Source organism: Bos taurus, chromosome 7 (assembly GCF_002263795.3).
Source record: "Bos taurus isolate L1 Dominette 01449 registration number 42190680 breed Hereford chromosome 7, ARS-UCD2.0, whole genome shotgun sequence".
NCBI classification, from domain to species: Eukaryota; Metazoa; Chordata; class Mammalia; order Artiodactyla; family Bovidae; genus Bos; species Bos taurus.
In genome coordinates, this window is record NC_037334.1 from 82,127,172 (window position 1) to 82,152,788 (window position 25,617).

General features: G+C 37.7%; 1 protein-coding gene across 3 annotated transcripts in view; it reads left to right on the plus strand.

Moving 5' to 3' along the window:
- Positions 1-25,617, plus strand: part of ATG10 (autophagy related 10) — a 292,933-nt gene that overhangs the window by 190,488 nt on the left and 76,828 nt on the right. For all 3 annotated transcript variants that reach the window (NM_001083531.1, XM_005209716.5, XM_059888478.1), the window contains 1 exon segment: positions 1,955-2,052. In NM_001083531.1, coding sequence (NP_001077000.1) covers positions 1,955-2,052 — 98 coding nt within the window.

Genomic DNA, 25,617 nt, shown 5'->3' on the forward strand with positions numbered 1-25,617 from the left:
TATTTATTGAAAATAAAGGTTGAGGAAAAGTTCAACTTTTCAGGTCAAACATGAGAAATGCTCTGTCTATGGTATTAGTATATTGCTGTATTAAACACAATGTGCATGGTATAGAAACATGAGGAAACTCTTAAGAAATAATGGTCTATAAATGAATCTTTTAGCTCTAAGCTATGAGAATTACTGGAATAGTGCAATGGGGGCTAGGAGGAGATACCTAATATATACTAAATTGTTATGTGCCTGACGCAGTCCTGGTGTGTTCACTGATGTAAGCCATTCACAAGGATAGAATTTGAGAAGGATTAGTATCCTCATTTTCAGGTAAAGTTAAAAGCAAAAGAGTAAATTAAGTATATTTTAATTAGAAAATAACTTGCAGTCACATAGAGAATTAAGTGCCAACACCAGGATTCAAACTCAGCATGGACTTCAGATCTCCTGCTCTTCCCCTACACTCCACATCTGTACTTATGCCTCTAAATCTGAATGCAATACCTTTTGATTCGGAGGGCTTTTGAGTAGATTATTTCTCCAAGTTGTATTGTACCTAATGACCGAATACTTCTTTGGATCTAATAGGCTGATGAGTTTTCTTTAAATGATATTGTCTACTTGCTTAAAGAAAAGAGCATACCCGTAAGTCTTGAGGACTCAGTTGACTCTAAATGAGCCAAGTAGCACTAAATTCTGAGGGTTCCCTGGCAGCTCAGATGGTAATGAATCGACCTACAATGCAGGAGCCCCGGGTTCAATTCCTGGGTCGGGAAGATCGCCTGGAGAAGAGATGGGTTACCCACTCCAGTATTCTTGGGCTTCCCTGGTGGCTTAGTCTGTAAAGAATCTACCCACATTGTGGGAGACCTGGGTTCGATCCCTGGGTGGGGAAGATCCCCTGGAGGAGGGCATGGCAACCTACTCCAGTGTTCTGGCCTGGAGAATCCTCATGCACAGAGGAGCCTTGTGGGCTGCAGTCCATGGGGTCACAAAGAGTCGGACACGACTGAGCGACTAAGCACAGCACGGCAATAAATTCTAATGTTGAGACCACCTTCTTTTCAGCAGTGTGTGGTTTTATCGTAATTCCTTCTTTCTGCTTTCTTTTCTGAACCTAGATATCTGTTTCTCCACTTTACTTGTGTCATACTATTCTTCGTAAAATACATTATTTGGGTGATTATGAATATAGGTGAATAACTGAAGTTGCTTAAACAAAGAAAAGGAGGATTATTGTTCACTAAAGCTTTTACGGATTTCTTCACGGCAAGTCCTTCTCAAGTCCCTCCACCCCGAACAGACAGTGGGTGTTAATGTCTCCCTCCTCTGGACTTTCAGAGAACTGCAGTTTTCCTCTGGCTATGACCAGTCTACCAATCAATACCAAATACTGATTTTAGTATCAATATTTACTGATATATACTTGTCCTAGTTTCCTAGTCGGGAAACACTCCTTACTAGGAGAAATTCTGTGCTTTCCTTCTATTCCTCATGGTACCCAACAGAGTGATTTGAACATTACAGATAGTCAGTCGACAGGAGGGTGAAGGAAGCACGTGGATGGTCTCTGATTTAAGGATTAGAGGAAGTATGAAGACTTCAGAGGTATCCACAGTACACCCTTGTGAATATGTGAGTCTGTCTACCTGGTTCTTTACTGATGCTTCTATTTATCAGTTTTCTCTAAAACACATTTGGATCTTATTTATTTTGTCAAATTCCTAGAGGCAATAAGTGAGCAGATAATTTTACTGCTAGATAGAGAGAAGTTTGATTATTTAAATTTCCCTCTGGAAGAAAATAGTAATTCATATAGTACTCTTTTGATATATAAATAGTATGTATACTAAGTAAAGATTTTTTTTTTTAAGTTATAATATTCTTTCAGTAGTTTTAGATAGACATTAAGCACCACCGTGTCCAATCAATTACTAACTGGCAGTCTTTACTTTCACAGATGGAAGACCTTTAGCTCTGAAGGACATCTGGGAAGGAGTTCATGAGTGCTATAAGATGCGATTGCTGCAGGGACCATGGGACACTATTACTCAACAGGTTAGAGAATGTTTTCATTTTTATATGTGATTCCTTCCCTCTGCACGTTTTTTCTTCTAGTTCTCTCTCTCTTCTTCTTTTTTTTTTCCCCCTATTTCATTCCTCTACTTCCTTACAGATTTCAGTTCAAAGACACTTTCCTTTAAAACATCTTACCAGACCCAGGCTTGGTTTAGCTTCTCTGTATAAGCCCTCATAGCACCCTGTAATTTTCCTTCATAGTATATGTTAAAAATTTAAATTATGTATTTGGATTTTTTAAATTAATTTTTTCCATTATACTGTGTGCACTCTTGTGGGTAGACCTTTTTTTTTTCTCTCCATTGTAGAACCAGCACCAGCACAGTACTTATTATACAGTAGATTTTCAATAAAAATGTATTAAGTGAGAACAGAAACAAAGTTGGCATATACACCAAGAAATGGATGATTTAGTGTGTGTCACCTCTTAATGCTTCAGAGTTTTACTCATAGGTGCATTTGCAGAAAAAAAATTACTTTTGATGAATAATAGGTTTGCAATAGTCATTTTAAAAAGTTGCAAAAATAGATCTGCAAAAGTAGATATAAAAAGTATATTTGCAAAAGTAGAGAAAATTAGTTTGTTAATCATGTAAGTCATTATTACTGCCTTGCTAAAATCAGCAACTAATTATTTTAGAAATTTTCAAAAAATATTCATTACCTTGCAACCAATCATGGTCTCTTTTTTACTTATATCAAAAATCTTATTTTCTCCCAGCCTCTGTTAAGCTTAATCAAAGCTTCCTTTAAAAATGACTTTATCAGCCATTAGAATTTTTATGCCCTCTTATGTGTTTGATCATAATGACAGTTTACCTCCCAATCAACTTAAGAATCCTTAGCATCGCATATGTAGTTCTCTGACAATGATTGCAAATGACCATTTCTTAGGTTTTAATTGAGGGAAAAAACTAGTTTTAAATATATGAGTCACACACCAGCACAACCGCGCGCCCCGCCCCCCCCCCCCCCCAAATTAATCCTTTTTTTCCGTTCCTACCATCACCTTCCTGGTTCGCACCCTGTTGCCTCACCTGGAACAACTAGTAAAACCTCCTACTTTTGGTCTTCTGCTCCTTTCCTCCCTGCCCCTTCCCTTTAGTCGTGTTTTCCTAACCATGCAGCACTTATCTTACCCATGTGCAAGCCTGCAGTAGCTGTCCAAGGGGCTATGGTGTGTGGTCTAAATGCCTTGCCTGGGTTCCAGGGCTGCCAATCCCTGGGTCCCGCCGGCCCTTTCCAGCTTATCTCCTCCCCCTCCACACTACACAGCCTCAGCTCCTGCCATACATGGCAGTTCACTCCCCAAACCCGTCCTGTACAGTGTGTTCTTGGAATTCTTTCCACCCTAATGCTTTCTCTGTTGCCTTTGTTCTATCTCTGTATTTCCCCCTCCTTCTTTCACATGTCCCTTTCTCGGAAACCACTTCAGCTTACAAAAATGGTCCCTTTTAAATCCCAGTTCTGTAGACCAGAAATCAGTGGATGCTATGAGAAGGATAATGTAATGAGATATATAAGCAAATCCATCAGAAAGGTTTTTGGCAAGAGCATTTTATTTTATGCAAAGTGTTTTAGACTAACCTTTAAGTATGTCAAGGTGAGTGCTAAGTGATTCAACTTCCACTGTCTTGTCAGTGACCACAAACTGTCCAAAAATATAAACTGTAGAGTCAGAATCCACAGGCCCTAGAAAATGCTTGGTTTTGAGAGTCAAAGAAGACAGCAAAGGATAGAGGAAGGGAGCATCCAAAAATATATATGTATTTAACTGTAGTGCCTTTTTTGTCTGCTTCTTCTCAATTACGTTTTATATTATGCACCTGAGCCCAAATCTTATTTTTTTCCTTTTTACGTCTCTAGCAGCCCTGTCATTAATCTCAGTGCAAATCAAAGCACAGTTCTGGATGGCCTATGTCAGTTTGGGCTTTAATTTCACATGTCTCTGTTCTGACTTGTGACATATAAATAAGATTTTTGAATTTACCCATATTTTCTTAGTTTCCTAATATGATGTTGCCAAGAGATTTTGTTCCACTGATAGGATTCCTAAGTTGCTAACCCAACCACATGACCCAATCTGTATATTGATAGTTTTAAATGGAATTGACTAGTATCTTTTATTAATAGTTTACAGGCATTTAAGCATGATACAGACTGCCTGTTAGCAGACCTTCTTTTTCCTACTTAGCAGACTATGGTAGTAATGATCAGATCTAATCACAATATGAATTACCATCTCAATACCAAGTATGAGGCCCACTTATTGGAAGGGATATTTGATACACCCAAATGGTAATCTAAGTATAACATTTAGGTGTTCCTTTGGAATGTGTCTTATTGGGATTGGTCTTGTGGACAGGTATCCCCACTTTTGATACCGCACTTTATTTAAGCTTTAGAATTGTTCATCACAGTGTAGCTCCAGACACTGAAGACCTAGCAAGGGAAACTCATTTGTTGCCATTGTACTAAGTTGGTATTTGAAACTCATTATGCATATTCACTTTGGAGGTCTTAGTTTTTAATCCCAGTTTAGCTAATGGGTTGCTATTTATGTGCTGTTCTTTGCCTGAGATCTTTGAGAGAGTGTGTCCTCATTTTTGTAAGGCCCCATGTGGAGAAAAAATAGGGTGTCCTCAGTGCCATGAGGGGGAGGGTGTGATACGGCACTGGGGAAGAGTGAGCTGATAGGATATTGGTGGCACCAAATAGTAGACACCATTTTGCAGAATTATACTAAAGAACCATTAGCTTGTCCTGTCCTCCAAAGTGGCTTAAAAACAAAAGCAGTCTTTGCATAATATAACATGCATTTCACTTCATTTTCAGGCTTGATTGTGCTCATATAGTTTGTTGCTCTTCATCTTCAGTAATCACACTTCTGTTCCCTCAGCATTTGTCTTGATGATAAGGACCTATTCATGTCAGTTATGAACTCTCTCTTTTGAAGACAAGCCACTCATGAATCTCATACATTTGATTATGGTGATTACTTACCTGCTTTTGTCCAACATCACGGACTACCTATTATCTCAGCCCTGCAGCCTAATAAAGAATTTCTAGAAGAAAGTGAACAGGTGCCTAGCTTGGATCTGCCTAAATTGGTACAGTGACTGTTACAATAATGATCACTGGAAGATGTGGGCTCTGTGTTTTAGGTAAAGAACTCCTATAATCTTGGCAGAGGCTAAAATCAAAAGACAAGAAATCATACTTCCAGTTTTACTTGAAGATATGTATATTTATATATGTGAGCGTGTAGTGATCAGATAAGTAATTTTTCTTACTGTCTTCTTTTTAAATTTTTTTTATTATGGGAAATTATAAACATAATACATATGGTAGGTAATATGTATAATATGGGGATATGTATAATATGGGAAATTATAAACATAATACAAAAATAGGGATAATAGTGTAGTGCAGTGGTCCTCAACCTTTTTGGCACCAGGGAAGACAACCACTCACTTGCTATGCAGATCAGTTCCTAACAGGCCATGTACAGGTACTGGGGGTTTGGGACCCCTGTTATAGTACACTTACAAACTAATGACCAATCTTATTATTTTGGTATCTCACCTGATCTAATTTTTTTGGTAGCAAGTTCTAGACATCATATTATCCTATCCATAATCATTTAAGTATGTATTTTTAGAAGATAAGGGCTCTTCACAAATGTTTATAGCAGCTTTATTCATAATAGCCCAAATGGAAACAACTCTGAAGTTCTTCAGGAGGTGCATGGTTAAACAAACAATGGTACATCCTTACCCCGGATATTACTCAGTAATTCAAAGTAACCAACAACCTGAATGAATCGCCAGAGAATTATTGAGTGCAAAAAGTCAATTCCCAAAAGTTGCCTGGTAAATGATTCCATTTAGCTAATGTTTTTGAGATGAGAAAATTATAGGTAGGAGAATAGACTGCAGTTTTCAGAGGTTATGGGTAGGAGGAAAGTGGGTGTGGTTATAAAAGGCAAGGAGGGAATCAGGTGAGAATAGGAATGTTCTGTATATGACTGTATCAATGTCAGTATCATGGTTGTGATAATGTAGGTAGGTTTTGCAACATATTCCCATCAAGGGAACTGAGTAAAGGGTATGAGCGATCTCTTTGTATCATTTCTTACAACTGCATGTGAATCCACATTTATCTCAAAAAAGTTTATTTAAAAAAGGTAAGAATTCTTAAAAAAAAAATAACCACAATTCTATTATCACAACTAAAGTTGTTAATAATTTCTTAATATCATTAAATAAGCAAATGTTTGAATGGCATTAGCCCTTCTCCAAGGAGGTTTTCTTCCCTTTCAGAGTGTTTATCTAGGTGCTATATCAGGCAGAGTGGATTTAACTTTGGGTACCACCACTTACGAGCTATATGACCTTGGGCAAATTACAAAAACTCTTCGTGTCTTATTTTTCCATTAAAATTAATGGCAGCATCTACATAGAGTTGGTGGGAAGAGTAAGAGAAAGGGTGGTATACAAAACTCAACCTGTGTCATCTCCTTTCAAATATATAGTTTCTAACACCTGAACTGTGTGCTTTAGATTTGGAAAACTGGGTATTTTGAGGTACTTTATTTTCTGATTATATATTTCTGGGGAAGGCTGTCCAGGTGCGAGTAAATGAATGAGATTGGATGGATAGAAGTGGAAAGAAACTCAATGCTTGTTTTTCCCTGTGATTTCACACAAGTACTGTGAGAGAACCAGACTAGAAGTCTTGAGTATACACATTCTGCATGCCCCAAATACCACTAATTTCACTTAGAAGATGTTAGCATGTCTGAAACATGCAAAGGTATGATAATTTTAGTGAATTTTCATTGTTTCCATGATAAATCTCTCAGGGTAAACACACACACAGCAAAAAATCTGAAACTACTTAGGTACCTTTTGGTGAATAGATTGCTTTTGACTCTCAGTGATGCAGGAAGTCACTGGTTAAGGATTCTTAAATAATGAAGCTTGATATGTTGCCTGGTGATTTATAATGATAGCTGATAAACTGTTGATTTAATTGTGCTTCCTCTAGTAATAATCTTAAGTGCTCAAGTGAGTTCCAGTGATTGGTTTTCTTCTGAACTCAGTCTCCCTAGAGTCTTTAGGCATCTCTTTTACACAATATCCTATAACTGACTTTTAACTGTTCTATTTTAAATAATACAAATCAATTAAAACACACAGCTGTTTAACAAAACTTCTCAGTGTTGGTATAGGTCTCGGTGGGTATTTCCTGATGGCTCATAATGACATCAATTTAGTGCACCTGTTAGGATCAGCGTGAACTGGAAGTGGCTTAATTCTTAAATGACAAGAAAATTAAGAAGCCTTTATGGATTGCTGCTGCTGCTGCTTCAGAATCACTGCCAGCTTCATCGCTGGCTCTTTGATGGTGGAGCTTCATTGAAATGGGACCTCAGACATCATGTGATTGTTTTCTCTGTAATTTGCTGCTAATTTGTTGATTCTGAGTTTCTAGGTATTTATTCTGGACATTAATTCATCACCTTAGTGGGTAGGTTTATAATCCCACAGTAATTACATCTATCTTGCAGACTTTTCTGTAGAAACCCTCCAGTGTTTTAATAGCACTCAGTAATTCTACCACACTCCCCTGTCTTAGGAGAATGAAATACACTTCATCGTTGTATGACCCTTTCTTTGGTATCCTAGGGTAGTGATGCTAGTGCTGTTTTTGTTTGTCTCTGTTGGTAATTATTTTTAGATTGTCAATCTATACCTGCATTGTGTCTTTAATGTTTATTGAATGTTGATGCTGTGGAGTCCATACATCATTGGAGTACTTCATTCTCCATATTCATTTTATTTTATTTTTTATCAGTTCAGAAATACCCTTTGTCTCTCACACTCTATTGTGCTTTTCTTGTTTGGGGTAAAAAACACATTTTTGTAAGTTTTATTTGTTTCTAAGACTTTCCTTACATTTAGATGTATATGAAAGTTCTTTCTCTTTAGATATTTAGTCATTATCTTTGACTAAAGAATTAATTTTTTAAAAAATTTCTTGACTTTACACCCTGAAATGTTTTAGGAAATCTTTATACTGAATGCTGTTTAGGCATTTGTATAAGATTACTTTCTCATCCAGCTTTTGATTATTAATTTCTAAAATGTTTTGTTTTATTCCATTTCAATGAGGGTTCAAGATATATAGTTAAACAAGGAATGTATTTCTTACAAGTAGCCAACTTATTCTTTTATATTTGGGTCTTATTTCTTTAAATTGAATTTTATTTCAGTAGACAATAAAAACAAGAGACTGGTTAGGGTAATGTTCTTTGTTATATGTATATCTCATTGAGCTGAGTATTGCTTAGCTTTTTACTGTCAAAGTTGCACTTTTGACTTAGCACATGCCTTGAATTTATATGAGAGCTTACTTTAAAGAATTTTCCAGCATTTCATTGATCCTTAGAACTTTTATTCCTAAAAAAGAAGCAGCTTATAAATGTGAAAATAACATACCATTTAAAATATTTAATAATTAATTTTAATATTACTCATCTTAGCACATTTCATTTTGATAATTACCTATCATCAATTTTTAATTTTTAATAAACATCTTAGTTCCAAAACTTCAAGTTTGAGGAATATTTATATTCTCATTTCCAGTTTTTGAGTGATTAGAGGTTATTGGTGGGTGGGCAGTAAAGCAGCAGCTAGAAGCAGGTAGAGAAGCCTGGGAGGTGGGAAGGCAGGCACAGGACCCAGAGAGCATGGAAGATGGACTCTGCAGACAACTTATCCAGATCCCTGTGAGGGTATTGGGCTTCCCAGGTGGCGCTAGTGGAAAAGAACCTGCCTTCCAATGCAGGAGAGGCACAGGTTCGATCCCTGGGTTGGAAAGATCCCCTGGAGAAGGAAATGGCAATCCATTCCAGTATTCTTGCCTGGAGGATCCCCATGGATAGAGAAACCTGGTGGGCTATAGTCCATGGGGTCCCAAAGAGATGGACATGACTGAAGTGACTGAGCACAAGCACAAAAAAGATGCTGTTTGTTTTCTGTTATTTTTGGCACAATGGTCACTGCACACTCATACTCTATAATGCAATTATTCCACCTTTTAAAAACTTCTATTTCCCACCCCCTTAGCCTTTTCTTTTCACCTGTTGTGTTCCTGGTTCTTTTCCATATTAGCTGTTAAATTTCCCATATTACATTTGCAGTCTATACTTTGTAGTTCGGCTTGCTGTTCAGATTCAACCTGTAGATGTATTTTGAGTGCTTGGAAAACTTTTTGAATTTGAAAAATTGTTCTTTTTAACATGTTACAATCTGATGTCCATCAGGCTACATATTGGAGCCATGTATCTGTCAATCAATACCAAGGTTACAGATGAATGAAATGTAGGTTTTTCTTGCGGTTGATTGGGCACATACATTTTAGACATTGAGGAAGTATAGTCAGGATTAAAGGGTCTGCTTTGCATCCTTTGTATATAATACAAAATATATAAAGCATGTTTGCAAGTCATTACAATTATTTTATTGCATGCTGATGTTATTTTTTCAGTATATCATTGCTACTTCCCTTTGTCCAGTCTGAATTTCAAAAATATTTAAAGTCATGTATATACATATACTCAAATGTAAGATTAATACATGTACTGTAAAGATTAAAGAAAGTGAACAAGAACTAAGTGGTAGAGAGGGAAAGACAGTTTTACAGAAAACCTAGGCTAAGGGACATATGGGAACTTTCTAGAACAACAAATAACAAAAATAGAGAACACCAATTAAATATGTTGCTTTCATTCTGTTATGAAATGAACATTTACCAAGAGAAGCTTTTTTCTTATATTAAATTTTAGGAAGATAATCTTACAAATATGAAAAAAATTGTCTCCTTTATAGATACTACTTAAGCCACCTTCAAGAGGTGGGGAGGGAGTACTGTTGATTTGTGTGGGAGAGTTACAGTAATGTTCTGCATGTGTAGAGATTCATACTGAAAAAGGTCCTTATTAGCGGCTTGCTGTTCAGATTCAACCTGTAGATGTATTTTGAGTGCTTGGAAAGCTTTTTGAATTTGAAAGCCTTTGGACTAGGTATATGCTCTATAGTTAAACATGATCACTTTCTTTTCCCTTTGCCTGATATCCTGTTTCACTTACTTTGCCCACCTGTCTTCTAAAGGCATTTAGGTTTGCTTGTTCCAATATTGGTACAAGATACAAAGAAAGAGTTTAGAGATTCTGTATGTATGAATCTCAATACATATCTTGGACTATCTTCAAGTAAAAGTGCTATTATATGAGTGTAAGATTTTTTAATAATTTATTTTTTCTGTGTAAGAAAGTTTTATATGCTGACCATTTTAAATAAAATATGGAATAGCATAAGAAAAAAATTAAAATTGCTCAATCTCAAACATTATAAGTTACCACTGTTAACCTTCCAGTGTATAGCTTTCTAGAAATATTGTTTATTTTTTCATATAATTATATATAATGTATATTCACACATGAGATCACACCTGGTTTTTTAAATTTATGTCACAGATATCTTTTCATACCAATATTTAAATACATCTAAATTTTCCTCCTAATAACTGCATAGAATTTCATTATAAGGCTATACCATAATTGTTTTAATGTTGTCAACACTGAGTTCTTTTTACAATTGTTTGTATTATAAACAGATTCTAAATGAACATACAATTATGCAGTTGTAAGATCATTTCCTTGGAATAAATTCTTAGAAGTGGAATTGGTGAGTCAATAAGCATTCACTTTTAAAGATTTTGTTAGATAATTCCCAAGTCAGTCTCATAAGAAGTGTACTAACTCCTCTTACCAGCAGGATATTAGAGAACCCTTTCCCTGAGTGCTGGCTGACATTGGACATAATTGTTCTTTTTAATGTTTTACAATCTGATATCCATCAGGCTACATATTGGAGCCATGTATCTGTCAATCAATACCAAGGTTACAGATGAATGAAATGTAGGTTTTTCTTGCAGTTGATGGGGCACATACATTTTAGACATTGAGGAAGCAAAGTCAGGATTACAGGGTCTGCTTTGCATCCTTTCCAAGCCCGAGCCATGTTTCTGCTGTGCAGAGGTGCCTGGAGGAGTACCTGCCAGCAGGGCTCAGGCTTTGCTTTGTAAAGCATTTGCACCAATGATGGAGAGAATCCATGGGAGCACTAAGTCCTGCTCCTTTAAGCCTGGAAGATAGGCTCTTGGATGGCAAGATTTTTGTGAGCTGGAATTATCAAATAACAAGACACAAGTGGAATATTTGATTGAACAAAATGGTATCGGAGCAGGCCTGCCAGGATGAAGTAACTATTAATACACCTCCCTCCAGACAATAAACAATAAAAGGGTTAGCATTTTGAATGCTTTCAAAATACTATCCATTTGAGTCCTGAAGAACATCTCCTAAAACTGACACATTTGGTTTTGGCACAGTCGTGCTTGAGCTGTTCCTTCTGGCAGTAATTGGCTGTGAGATCAATGTATTCTTTAAGTAGAACCAGGTCATCACCATATAAATGGGTGCTTGTCTTTCTGTTTGCTGTCACAGGAAATCAAGTACTCACTTCTAAAAGCTCTATGAAATTGAACATGAATTTAAAAGTGTGGGGGCATGATTGCAACTCTACTATATAATCTTTTAAGCTGAGAACTTACCTTGTCTACATATTTTTCAGTACAATAGGTAACACTTAGGGAACATTTCCCAAGTGCCAGGTACTCTTCTAAATACATTTATTATTTCACTTAATCTTCTGAACACCCATATTAGGTTGATTTTATTTTATACATTTTACAGAAGGGGAAATCAAGGGACAAGGACATCAGATAAGATGCTAAAGGTTAAACATCTGTTAAGTGACAGGACCAGAAATTGAACTCACTTTCATGAACTTATGACTTTGAGAGCTCTATCATTAGCCACTATGCTTTAGCCCTCCTGTAAAGTTTATCTTAGTCTCAAGATGTTGTCATATATATTTAATCCATTTTTGCATTGTGGACCTCTTTGAGAATCTGTTGAAAAATCTGGGACCTTTCCCTAGACACACAAAATTTTGCAACCATGTTAAAGAACAATCTTTAGAATTTGTAGTGACTGTTTAGTTCAGTAGCTCAGTCATGTCTGACTTTTTGCAAGTCCATGGACTGCAGTATATCAGGCTTCCCTATCCACACCCATTCCTAGAGCTTGCTCAAACTCAAATCCATCAAGTCAGTGGTACCATCCAACCATCTCATCCTCTTTCATCCCCTTCTCCTCCTGCCTTCAGTCTTTCCCAGAATCAGGGTCTTTTCCAATGAGTCAGTTCTTTGCATCAGGTGGCCAAAGTATTGGAGTTTCAGCTTCAGCATCAGTCCTTCCAATGAATATTCAGGACTGATTTCCTTTAGGATGGACTGGTTTGATCTCCTTGCAGTCCACGGGACTCTCAATAGTCTTCTCCAACACCAACAGTTCAAAAGCATCAATTCTTCAGTGCTCAGTTTTCTTTATAAATCCAACTCTCACATCCAGACATGACTACTGGAAAAACTATAGCTTTGACCAGATGGACCTTTGTTGGCAAAGTAATGTCTCTGCTTTTTAATATGCTGTCTAGGTTGGTCATAACTTTTCTTCCAAGGAAAATTGCCTTTTAATATCATGGCTGCAGTCACTATCTGCAGTGATTTTGGAGCCCCCAAAAATAAAGTCTGTCACTGTTTCCATTGTTTCCCCATCTATTTGCCATGAATTGATGGGACTGGATCCCATGATCTTAGTTTTCTGAATGTTGAGTTTGTAGGATTATAACTCAACATCCATTCCACCCTCCTTCTCTTGTTCCCTTCATGTACTGCAGACATTGGAGAATTAAAACATAATTCTCCATCTCCCTCTTGGAGAGAGGTCTGAATTTGATTAGGTTCATCATATTGGTTGCATTTGTACAGGGATTTGGGAGGTAGAAGTGTTGGAGGCTGTACTGTGTTGGAAGCACGGTGGGTCTTGAGGGTTGTCTGTGTGACTGTAGTGTCCAATCACTAGCTTTGAATGTGTCAAGAGGCAGTGGATGTGGCAGCTGTTTTGCTGCTGTGAATTGTAGCTGGTGTGGCATTACCATGGAGGAGCTGGCATAGAAGCAAGTTCTAATCATGGGAGTTGGAGGTATGATTCTAAAATGGCAGATTCCTAATCTGAAAAGAGGCATTATATCATTTGGTCTCTAGTTCTCCAGGATGGCTTTGGGAATTGTTTCTAGAAAGTCATCTAGAATTTGTTGATTGATCTCTCCTAATGAGGGCTTCAGTCTGACAAAGGAGGCCCTGTTTTTTGCAACTAATCTTGATGGATACAATAATTTATAGCTGGACCTAAAAATAGCTTTTTCAACAGGGTGGGAGTTTAGTTCTGAAGACAGAATCATTTGGGTTCTTACTCAAGTTCTACTTATATGACCAGAGGTAAATTATTTGATGTTTCACCTTTCTCTTTCACAAAATGGGAAATTATTTCTATATGGGGACTACTATAAGGAGGACCCCATTGGGTTGTTATGAGAATTATGTGGGTTAATGCCTGTGATGTGCCTAGCATGATGTTTGACACATAGTTGGTGCTAAGAATATGCACTCTTATTAATCCATAAATACTGTGAAAAGGAAAAGCAGTGGGCATAATTTGTGTTTTGGATAAAATACAGCACTGCAGTGGCAATAGAATGATTGTTGAGCTTCAAGTTTCCTGCCACAGGCTCAAACTGACTGTTTATTGAAGAAGAAGCTGGTATAGAGTACTTAGGGGTCATATTCGCTTAGTTAACTAGTTTTGTAGTTGTCATTCAAATAGCATTCAAAAATCCTGGTAGTGAATTGCCTTCCTCAGGAGAGACCTTCAGCTTTAGATGGCTATTTCAACATGCTGTTTTTTTACATGATGGGGTTGGCAGAGCACAGGAGGGATGTCCCAAGGCTATAAAGAGCAGAAGTAGCCCATCTGGGCCTGTGAGAATCCATCTGCAGTGCTTCTCCCAAGCCATGCCATGAGCATCTCCCGAAGCCATGCCACGAGCATTGCACGGTACAATCTGTAGTTGTTATTGCGCTTGTGGCTAAACCTACAGCTTCCCACTGAGATACAGAAATGTCTTAGCATGTCTTACAATACATCTAGAGTTGAGTTTTTAAAGACTTTTTTAAAGTAATGCTGGGAATAAATGTTTTTAAAATTTGTTACATATAAGAAAGTGAAGTGGATATTAAGGCTTCTTTTCTAGTAGCATTAAAGGGTAAGGAAACACAATTCAGGTATGATTTGTTCAATTATAGTGAATAGCCAACAAGGCTAACTAAATTTTAAAAATAAAAGAAATGTTCTTCAGTTTATGGGCAAAATATCTCCAGAAATTTAGCACTGTTTGTGCAGTAAAGTCTGGTTCATTAAATCGCTACAATATCCCCAGCATTGTACCGGTAATTGTGATAGAGCCAGAGGTAGTACAGGGTATTGTACTTGACTAGAAAAGCTTGTATTATATACTGAAGAAAAAATGGTAATATACATGGATGCTGTGAGGTAAACCACTTGCTGGTTAAAGAGGTTAAACTGAATACATGTCTAAGTAGCTTCCTCTAATCAATAAGCTCCTTTCTGCCAGACTTTTGCCCCATCCCACCCCCACTCCACCCCTCTAACCTTATTCAAATAGACTTTAACAGCCAAGAATGCAGTGGCCTGTCCCTTATACACTCACATGGCAATACAGGCAAGTTTTTCAAACTTAGACTTGTTAATATACAGCCAGTGGGGAACTCCACATAAGGACAGCCAGACAATCAATGTTTTAGACCTCAGAGGGTTGCTTATATAACCTGTTTAAAGGTTTCTAAAGCCTTCCCCTTCCACCGTGACTTGAAGGCGGTCATTGCAAACAGCTGTTAAAGGAGAACATATGTGTAAGAGTCCTGTAAAATCCATCTCCTACGTAGAAATAATCAGCAAATTGCAATTATTTTCCATATTTTATTTGAATTTCTTCTCAGGTATGTTTGACATCAATGTCACCACCAGAAAAGGCTAAGTGATCAATAGTGTTGGTCTCTTGAATATGTGAATGATGTTTCCCCTTGGACTTTGATTTAGGAAATTTAAGTTATTACTGTGACACAAGTTTGGCTGTTGTTTTCCCCATTGATCAAAATGGCCACCCCTGGAGGTGTGGACCACATGGAGACAGTCTTCTCAAAACAGGTCTTTCTTCTACTGATGAAGCTTTAATCAAATCATTATCATTTTGTATAGTCTAATCTCCTAAAAGTATGGTGTCAGCTAATTTGGGTTTTCACAGTGTTCAGGAAGCCCCACGTGTGCATTGGGGTATCTTGAGGCTATTCTGTGTGTGTTAGGATGTATATGAGGGTGTGAGGGGGATGAGGGGGTATTTGGGAGAATCCAAATAAGGTGAATAGGTCTTTGGAGCTCTGCACGTTACTTCAGTCAAAGCACCTCCACTTGCTTCTGTTTTTTTTTTTTTTTTCGATTTCTTGTAAGGTTTTATTTGCAAAAAGTGTTCTGCTGCTTTAAAATGTTTGAAAACGTCTGAGCTAGAGGACATATTTCCAAGATATAATTCAAAAGACTGTCAAGTTAAAGCTATATAACTAACAGTGCTTTGTTCCCTGACAAGGGGAATTTTAGACATGTCAGGTCTATCTTTTGAGAGAGTTGAATCAGGAATATATAAGTCCATATTGTTTCCAGCAGGTTGCTCAGAAAAAGATCCTTTTGGTCTTAACTGAGATCAGTGTGGCCAGGCTTACCTTTGCATCTGCTAAAGTTATTTTGTGAAGCAGCTGAATAAAAATAGTTCTTAGAGCCCACAGCCTTGGATATGACAGTTCATCCTGTCAAACTGAGGCAACTTCTAACAACTCACCATATGGTCCAGAAGGAAGGTGATCAGGATATTTGAATTGAGCTCTCCATCTTGGCACTTCCTAGGAGACAGACTTTTGGCCCTCTGGGTATTTTATGGAGATCCTTTATAATCAGAAAATGTAGCCAGTTAACTTTGGAAACTAAGGATCTTAAGTTTCTATAGCTGCCAATAGTGTCTCCCCGGCTAACTCAACCTGTATACACACCAAAATGGTTCAGGGCAAACATCCGGGACACCGCTTCTCCCTTGCTTGCATGCAGTCTGCTTTTTCCCTTCTCTCATTCATGCCTGGCCAAACTCTTCAGCCAGAATCAGAGGTTTTCCAAACCAGTCTAAGGACAGCAATGACTTTGCAGGTGAGGGTTTGGAGATCTTGGGTGCCCTTATTTCATGTTTATCCATCTATATCTAGTGAGAACACTTTGTGTGATTTGTGTGCCCATACTAAGTTCTTGGGGCTTCCCAGGTGGTTTAGTAGTAAAGAATCCACCTGCCAGCGCAGGAGACACAAGAGACACGGGTTTGATCCCTAAGTCAGGAAGATCCCCTGGAGAAGGAAATGGCAACCCGCCCCAGTATTCCTGCCTGGAAAATCCCATGGACAGAGGAGCCTGGCAGGCTATCGTCCATGGAGTTGCAAAGAGGCAGACATCACTGAGCAGTTGAGCACATGCACACACACCAGATTCACATTTAGGGGTTCAGGGGACCGACCTCAGCTAAATCAAGTGCCCCGAGCACTCTTGCCAAGGGCAGGAAGTAAAATTCATTTCCTATTGAATGAATGTTCTCTCTAGGTCCTGGTTACTGCACAGTATTACATGCCTTGTCAATGAGAAGGAGAAACCCTTACATATTTTGGAGTGAAAATATGAGGAAAATTGGGAGACAGGGAGAGCCTGGGCCTGAGGAAGGTTGATTAAGGGGATTCAGCTGGAAATGAAGTGTATTTCCCTTGGGATTTTCATTTAATTCACCTGCCCAATTCTAGCTGCAATTTGTAGACACTCTAAGTAATAGCAGATCAATAGAACTGAGCAAAAAGAAACCAGATTTGCATTTAATAACCAATATAGAAGCTAGGATAAAGACGCATTTTTTTCTACATGTTTTCTGTAGTTTTGACATCAACTTTGAAGTCACTCCCAAGAGCAAAGATTTCACAAGCTGAATTCCTGGTCTAAGAGGTTATTCCTCTCTCAGTTTTCAACATTCTAAGGACAGGTAGCTATTGTATTTTAATTGAAAAAAATTCTCAGAGGGAAACAGTACTAGAATAGTTTCTTGGGATTTGGGGACCTGCTTGAAACTTTAATTGCTGTTTTGTTTGACTTTTCACATTGACTTTTCTGAAGACCAAACACCGTAATTCCATCAGTGGAAGTATTACTTAATGGTTCATATGATCACTGATTTTTAACATCCTGTAAGGAATATGATATACCCTAAATGTTTTCAGGTACATGGGCACATTCTGCTCACACTATGTTATGTAATTAGTTTTCCCCTAGTTTTTCCTGCACATGTTTCAGTTCAAAGTAGGCAGGTTCCTCTGATCATTCATCTTAGCTGCAGAGATTCTTCAATTCTAAATGTTAGTATTTATTTCTTCTTATAGAGAAGTCTGATAGAAATTTTCAAGTTTTAGGTGGAATTAATAGATGACTTCTATTATTATGAAAGAAAACAAAGTAAGAAATCTCCAAGTGAAACAAAAACAGTTTCTCTGATATTAAATAAACATTTTTTCCCTGAATATTTACTGCCTTTTCTCAAACAATGAAAACTGCATGGGAGAATTTGTGCAAGAATGTCTCAGACTTTTCTGTTTTAATTAATAAATTTCCTACCTCTTGATAAGTAGAATGTAAGTTATTAAGTTACATTGAAAATAGCATAGAATGCATATCAAGAAAGAAACAACTTAAAGGTTGAATCTGCCCCTTACAAGTTATATGCCTTGAGTCAAGTTACAAAAAAATCACTTTGCCTAGTGTAATATAGCAACACCAACTTTCTTTTGGGTAGTGTTTATCTGATAAACTTTTCTCGGTCCTTCATTCATCTTTCTCTGTTGTTCTTGACATATAGAACATCTAAAATTTTATATACATATGGAAACTTGCTGTATGATGTAAGGAGCTCACTGAAAGATGAATTCCCCAGGTCGGTAGGTGCCCAATATACTACTGGAGATCAGTGGAGAAATAACTCCAGAAAGAATGAAGAGATGGAGCCAAAGCAAAACCAACACCCAGTTGTGGACTGGTGATGGAAGTAAAGTCCGATGCTGTAAAGAGCAATATTGCATATAAACCTGGAATGTTAGGTCCATGAATCAAGGCAAATTGGAAGTGGTCAAACAGGAGATGGCAAGAGTGAATGTAGACATTATTTGAATCAGTAAACTAAAATGGACTGGAATGGGTGAATTTAACTCAGATGACCATTATATCTACCTGTGTGGACAAGAATCCTTAGAAGAAATCCTTAGAAGAAATGGAGTAGCCATCATAGTCAACAAAAGAGTCTGAAATGCAGTACTTGAATGCAATCTGAAAAATGACAGAATGATCTCTGTTTCCAAGCCAAATCACTCAATATCACAGTAATGCAAGTCTATGCCCCGACCAGTAATGCTGAAGAAGCTGAAGTTGAACACTTCTATGAAGACCTACAAGACCTTCTAGAACAAACACCCAAAAAAGGTGTCCTTTTCATTATATGGGACTGGAATGCAAAAGTAGGAAGTCAGAGATACCTGGAGTTACAGGCAAATTTGGCCTTGGAGTACGAAACAAAACAGGTCAAAGGCCAACAGAGTTTTGCCAAGAGAATGCACCGGTCATAGCAAACACCCTCTTCCAACAACACAAGAGAAGACTCTACACCTGGACATCACCAGATGGTCAATACCAAAATCAGATTGATTATATTCTTTGCAGCCAAAGATTGAAGCTCTATACAGTCAGCAAAAATAAGACTGGGAGCTGACTGCGGCTCAGATCATGAACTCCTTATTGCCAAATTCAGACTTAAATTGAAGAAAGTAGGGAAAATGACGAGACCATTCAGGTATGACCTAAATCAAATCCCTTAGATTATACAGTGGAAGTGACAAATAGATACAAAGGATTAGATCTGATAGACAGAGTGCCTGAAGAACTATGGACAGAGGTTTGTGACATTGTACAGGAGGCAGGGATCAAGACCATCCCCAAGAAAAGGAAATGTAAAAAGGCAAAATGGTTGCCTGATGAGTCCTTACAAATAGCTGAGAAAAGAAGAGAAGGTAAAGGTGAAGGAGAAAAGGAACAATATACCAATTTGAATGCAGAGTTCCAAAGAATAGCAAGGAGAGATAAGAAAGCCTTCCTCAGTGATCAATGCAAAGAAATAGAGGAAAACAATGGAATGGGAAAGACTAGAGATCTCTTCAAGAAAATTAGAGATACCAAGGAAACATTTCATGCAAAGATGGGCACAATAAAGGACAGAAATATCTTCTAACAGAAGCAGAAGATATTAAGAAGAGGTCGCAAGAATACACAGAATAACTGTACAAAAAAGATCTTCATGATTCAGATAACCACGATGGTGTGATCACTCATCTAAAGCCAACATCCTGGAATGTGAAGTCAAGTGGGCCTTAGGAAGCATTACTATAAACAAAGCTAGTGGAGGTGATGGAATTCCAGTTGAGCTATTTCAAATCCTGAAAGGTGATGCTGTGAATGAAAGTGCTGCACTCAAAATGCCAGCAAATTTGGAAAACTCAGCAGCAGCCACAGGACTGGAAAAGGTCAGTTTTCATTCCAATCCCAAAGAAAGGCAATGCCAAAGAATGCTCAAACTACCACACAATTGCACTCATCTCACACGCTAACAAAGTAATGCTCAAAATTCTCCAAGCCAGGCTTCAACAGTATGTGAACCGTGAATTTCCAGATGTTCAAGCTGGATTTAGAAAAGGCAGAGGAACCAGAGATCAAATTGCCAACATCCGCTGGATCATCAAAAAAGCAAGAGAGTTCCAGAAAAATGACTACTTTTGCTTTATTGACTATGCCAAAGCCTTTGACTGTGTGGATCACAACAAACTGTGGAAAATTCTGAAAGACATGGGAATACCAGACCACCTAACCTGCCTCTTGAGAAATCTGTATGCAGGTCAGGAAGCAACAGTTAGAACTGGACATGGAACAGCAGACTGGTTCCAGATTGGGAAAGGAGTACGTCAAGGCTGTATATTGTTACCTTGCTTATTTAACTTCTATGCAAACTGCATCATGTGAAATGCCAGGCTGGATGAATCACAAGCTGGAATCAAGATTACCGAGAGAAATATCAATAACCTCAGATATGCAGCTGACACCACCCTTATGGCAGAAAGTGAAGAGGAACTAAAGAGCCTCTTGATGAAAGTGAAAGAGGAGAGTGAAAGCAGAGGCTTAAAACTCAACATTCAGAAAACTAAGATCATGGCATCTGGTCCCATCATGTGATGGCAAATAGTTGGGGAAACAATGGAAACAGTGACAGACTTTATTTTTTTGGTTTCCAAAATCACTGCAGATGGTGACTGCAGCCATGAAATTAAAAGAATCTTGCTCCTTGGAAGGAAACCTATGATAAACCTAGACAGCATATTAAAAAGCAGAGACATTACTTTGCCAAGTAAGGTCCATCTAGTCAAAGCTATGGTTTTTCCAGTAATTATGTATGAATGTGAGAGTTGAACTATATAGAAAGCTGAGCACTGAAGAATTGATGCTTTTGAACTGTGGTGTTGGAGAAGGCTCTTGAGAGTCTCTTGGACTTCAAGGAGATCAAACCAACCTGTCTTTAAGGAAATCAGTCTTGAATATTCATTGGAAGGACTGATGTTGAAGCTGAAACTCCAGTACTTTGGCCACCTGATGCGAAGAGCTGACTCATTTGAAAAGACCCTGATTCTGGGAAAGATTGAAGGCAGGAGGAGAATAGGAAGATAGGGGATGAGATGGTTGGATGGCCTCACCAACACAATAGACATGAGTTTGAGCAAGCTCCGGGAGTTGGCTATGGACAGGAAAGCCTGGAGTGCTGCAGTCTATGGGGTCGCAAAGTTGGACACAACTGAGCGGCTAAACTGAATTCAACATTTCAAAAATTATGTACAGTAAAATTCACTTTTTTTTTGCTGTACAGTTCTGTGGAACTTGAGAAATGTATGGAGATGTTTAACTCACTACAATCAAGATGCAGAGCAGCTCTTTTACCACTGCCCCAGATTCCCCGGTGCAGCCACTTGTACTCAATCCTTTCTCCTGCCCCAGCCCTTGTTTTTGGTGCCTGTGTTTTCCTCTTCTAGATATTGTACATGGATTTTACTATATACAGTATTTGGAGTGTGAAGTCTGGCTTCCTTCACTTACCACAATGCATTTGAATTCATCCATGTTGCTATATATCTATAGTTTACTTTTTATTGCTGAGTACCATTCCATTGTTTAAATGCACAACATTTTCTTTATTTCTTTTCCACTTGAAGGATCTTTGAATTGTTTCCACTTTTTATTGATTAGAAATAATACCCTGTTACAAAATTATTTAGCATGGAGATAGTATAAAATTCATTGACATGTTTTTTGGGTTGATATAAGTTTTATTTCTCTTGGGTAAATACTTAGAAAAACACCAGACTGTTTTCCAAAAATGTTTGAGCCGCTTTGCGTTTCAGCAGTTTCTGAGAGTTCCAGTTGTTCCGCATCCTCACAAGCACTTGCACTGTCAGTTTGTAAATTTATTTCATCATACATATTAGTGTATCGTTGTGTCCCAGTGTGGTTTTATTTTGCATTTACTTAATTACCAACTATGTTCATATCTTTTAATGTGCTTCTTTGGACTTACAATATTTTCTTTAGTTAGATGTCTTTTCAAATCTTTTGTCCCCCCCCCCCTTTTTTTTTGGTTGGATGCTTTATATTCTTTTTGTTGGGTTTTTAAGGGTTCTTTATATATTCTAGATACAAATCCTTTACTGAGTATGTGATATACAATATATGCTCCCAGTGTATAACTTCTCTTTTTATTCTTTTAACAGTGTTTTTCACAGAGCAAAAGTTTTAAAATTATACGAAATCCAATTTATCGAAAAACATTTTTAATATACTATACTTTTAGTATTATCAAATAACTCTGCCAAAGCCAAGGTCACAAAGACTTTTTATAGACATTTTATACTTATGCCTGTGATCCATTTTGAGTTAATTTTTATGTAAGGTGTAAGGTGTGAGGTATGAGTTCAGGTTGATTTTATATTTTACATGTGGATGTCCATTTGGTCCAGCATAGTTGGTTGAAAAGACTAATCTTTCTTGATGGAGTTGCCTCATACCTTTTTTCAAAAGTTAAATTGACCATATATGAGTGGATCTATTTTTAGACTCTCTTTTTTGTTACATATATCTATTTTCTCTTCTTTCACTAATACCACACTGTTGTGCTTATTATAGCTTTATATTAAGTCTTGAAGCTTTATATTAAGTCAAAGTCTCTCAGCCTTGCTGTTTTTGGACAAAATTGTGTCAGCTATTCCTCTGCCTCACAGTCTTTCCTAGGCCGGTTTAGATCTGTCCTGGACGTGCACCCAATGAGCCTGGGGTTTCTATTTGTGTACAGAATGAGGGGCCCCATTTCTCCAGCTCTCTACAGTTTCTCCCACATGCTCTGGACCTCAAAGACTTCTTTTCCTGGTCTTCTGGCTAGAAAGAGAGGGTTTCTCTTGGAATTTTAACTTCTTGCTCTGCATGTAGTTTCGTATTACTAGGACTACCTTTCGGACAAAACAGCAGAAGAAAAGAGAGAAGAAGGGGGAAAAAATAATCCAGATAGTCCCCCATATCTTCAGACCACAGTGTCTCTTTTTCCCAGTTCCTCTGGCCAGAAACATGGGTGTTTTTTTTGTTGTTGTTGTTGTTGTTGTTGTTTGTTTGTTTCAAAGTTTTAGGCTGTCCATGACTGTGGACACTGCAGGTCCGTGACTGGGGCCATCCATCCTTGGGGCAGGACTGTGAGAGAAGAAAGAGGGTAAGAAAAAAAGTCACATAGATCTTCCCCGCCCTCTTCAACTCACAGGGACCCCTTTTCTTAGCTGTCTGGCTAGTGTTTTTGTGGCCTGCAGTCTTTGCACAACACCACACTGGGCCAAAGCCAGGAGATATGAGAGGAAAAGCCAGGGAGCTTACTCCCCTAGAAGTTCTTCTTCAAGTTTTGGCTTCTGTCTCCAACCTGCTACTACTGTTAACTTTTCAGAGTCGTAGAGTAGTTGCTTTTAAAAATTTTGTTTTTTTGGCTTTAGTCAAATGGAGAGATTGGCTGTAGTGGGCTTACTCCATCTTGGCTGGCACCAGAAGTATAGAGTCCTTATGTTTAAGTGCTATTTTTATATTTTTCTCATACTGCTGTACTTTAAAAATCCAGTCTATAATTTTTGTCTTTAAACCAGCAAGTTTAATCTGTTTACTTTTATTGTGATGACTGATATGGTTCATTTTTTTCCTACAGCTTATTTGTGCTTCTGTTTGTCTTTCTTTTTGTTTTCCTCCTATAGTATCCTTCTCATTTTAAAGAGTAATGTAACTTTTAGAAGATTCCTAATTTTAAACTCTAAAATGGAGATAAAGGGCTCTAACTAGAGTGTTAGAGATTAATAAGATAAAATATTTAACATATCTAACACAGGCCCAAGTACAGTAAACATAATTTAATAATATTAACCTGTTATGTGTTCAGTAACAGAGCAAATATAAATTACTGCTCTCCATGGAACTCTACTCAGTGTTATGTGGCAGCCTGGCTGAGAGGGGACTTAGGGGAGAATGCATACATATATATGTGTATGTATATGTATCCCTTCTCTGTTTACCTGAAACTGTCACAACATTGTTAATTGGCTATTCCCCAATACAAAATTAAAGCTTAAAAAAAAAAAATCCTGCTCTTATGAGCTTACATCTAGTAGGGGAGACACCAAAAAACAAAATAAATAGTAAACTACATAGTCTGATAGAAAATGAAATTGCTGTGGAAAAAAATAAAGCAGGGAAGGGGTTAGGGCGAACATGTCGGGGTAGAGTTGGCAGCTAGGAACTGGCAATTTCATTCCCTTCAGTATAAGAAATAGTACTGCTTTGTTCTTTGCACATTTCATCTACACAGCATTTTGTATGTCATTTTGCAGGGCAAGTTAATATCTCTATTTTGTTTTTATTCTCATTCATAGATTAAACAAATGTAGGCCTGATTTGTGCTAAACTCTGGGGTACAATGAAGAGCAAAACTAGACCTGGCATCCCTGTGAAGTCTTCAGGGCTTTTTCTACATTATTTTCATATTAGGTGAAGTCAATGATGCAAATGTCTTTATCTTTCATAATATTTCTTGAATTATGCTATATAACAGGATGCTTTAGTAACTGATAGTTTAGCAAGATAGGCATGGTCCCTATTCTCATGAATCTTACAGTATTTAACGGGAAGACAAATCTTTAAACAAAGAGTTGCAGCTTACTCTGGCTATAGTGTGGAAAAGACTGGAATGGAGCAAGACTGAAGGCAGGAGACCAGTTAGGAAGAGAACACATGAGGGTGGCCTGGATGGGGGTGGGGTGTGTGGAGATAAAAAATGATTCTAGAGATAAAAAGGAAGTTTTATTTTAGGAAGTGGAATTGACAGTGTTGGGGAAATTGGGTATGGATGATGCCAGTCATAGAGGAGGGATGGGGTGAATTCAGTTTTCAAGATCCTAAAAATTTAAAGATCATGCAGTATATCCAAGTGACATGTCTCTGAATCTCATGAGACCACATCAGGAATATAAATGTGGATTTGGAAGTCGTCAGCAATAAATAGTAATTGAAGCCATGGGAATAGATGAGGTCACATAGCCTAATATAAAAATCAAAACCCAAAAATGGCCTAAGAGAGAATTCTGCGTATACCATCATTTAAGAGAACAGTAGAAGACACCTATGTAAGGCAATGAGAAAGGGTGGCCAGAAGTGTAGGAAGAAACTCAGGAAATTCTGAGGCCCTAGAGCCTAGAGGGGAATGGCTTTCAGCTTTGTGAGCTAGTCATGTTCAGAGAAACCAGGTGAGAAGAGATTGAAATGCGCCCATTGGGTTCAGCAACATGGTCATTTGTACTTGTGATGAGTAAAAAGATTATTATGAGTTGATACCTGAGTGGGGAGGTGGGGAAGTAGACAGAGTTAATAATTCTTTCATTAATTGGGAGAGAAAGATAGGATGATTATTGGAAAGGAAAATGAAAGGGAAAGAGGGATTTATTTTTCATTGTAGTTGATTTATTTGTTTTTAAGATGGAAAGGACTTGAGTGTTTTAAAAACCCATAGGAAACAGCCACCAGAGAGACAGAATATAGAAGAGAGAGAATTTAGAGAGCAAAGTTCCAGAAAACGTGGGGACGATGGAGGGACAAGAGATGGTTCTTCCTTTTAACAAAAGAAGAGAACAAGATATGGTTATGGATTCAGATGTATTTTTAGTTTGGCAAGAAAAGGATATTTTATGGTTTTTACATTTTCTATA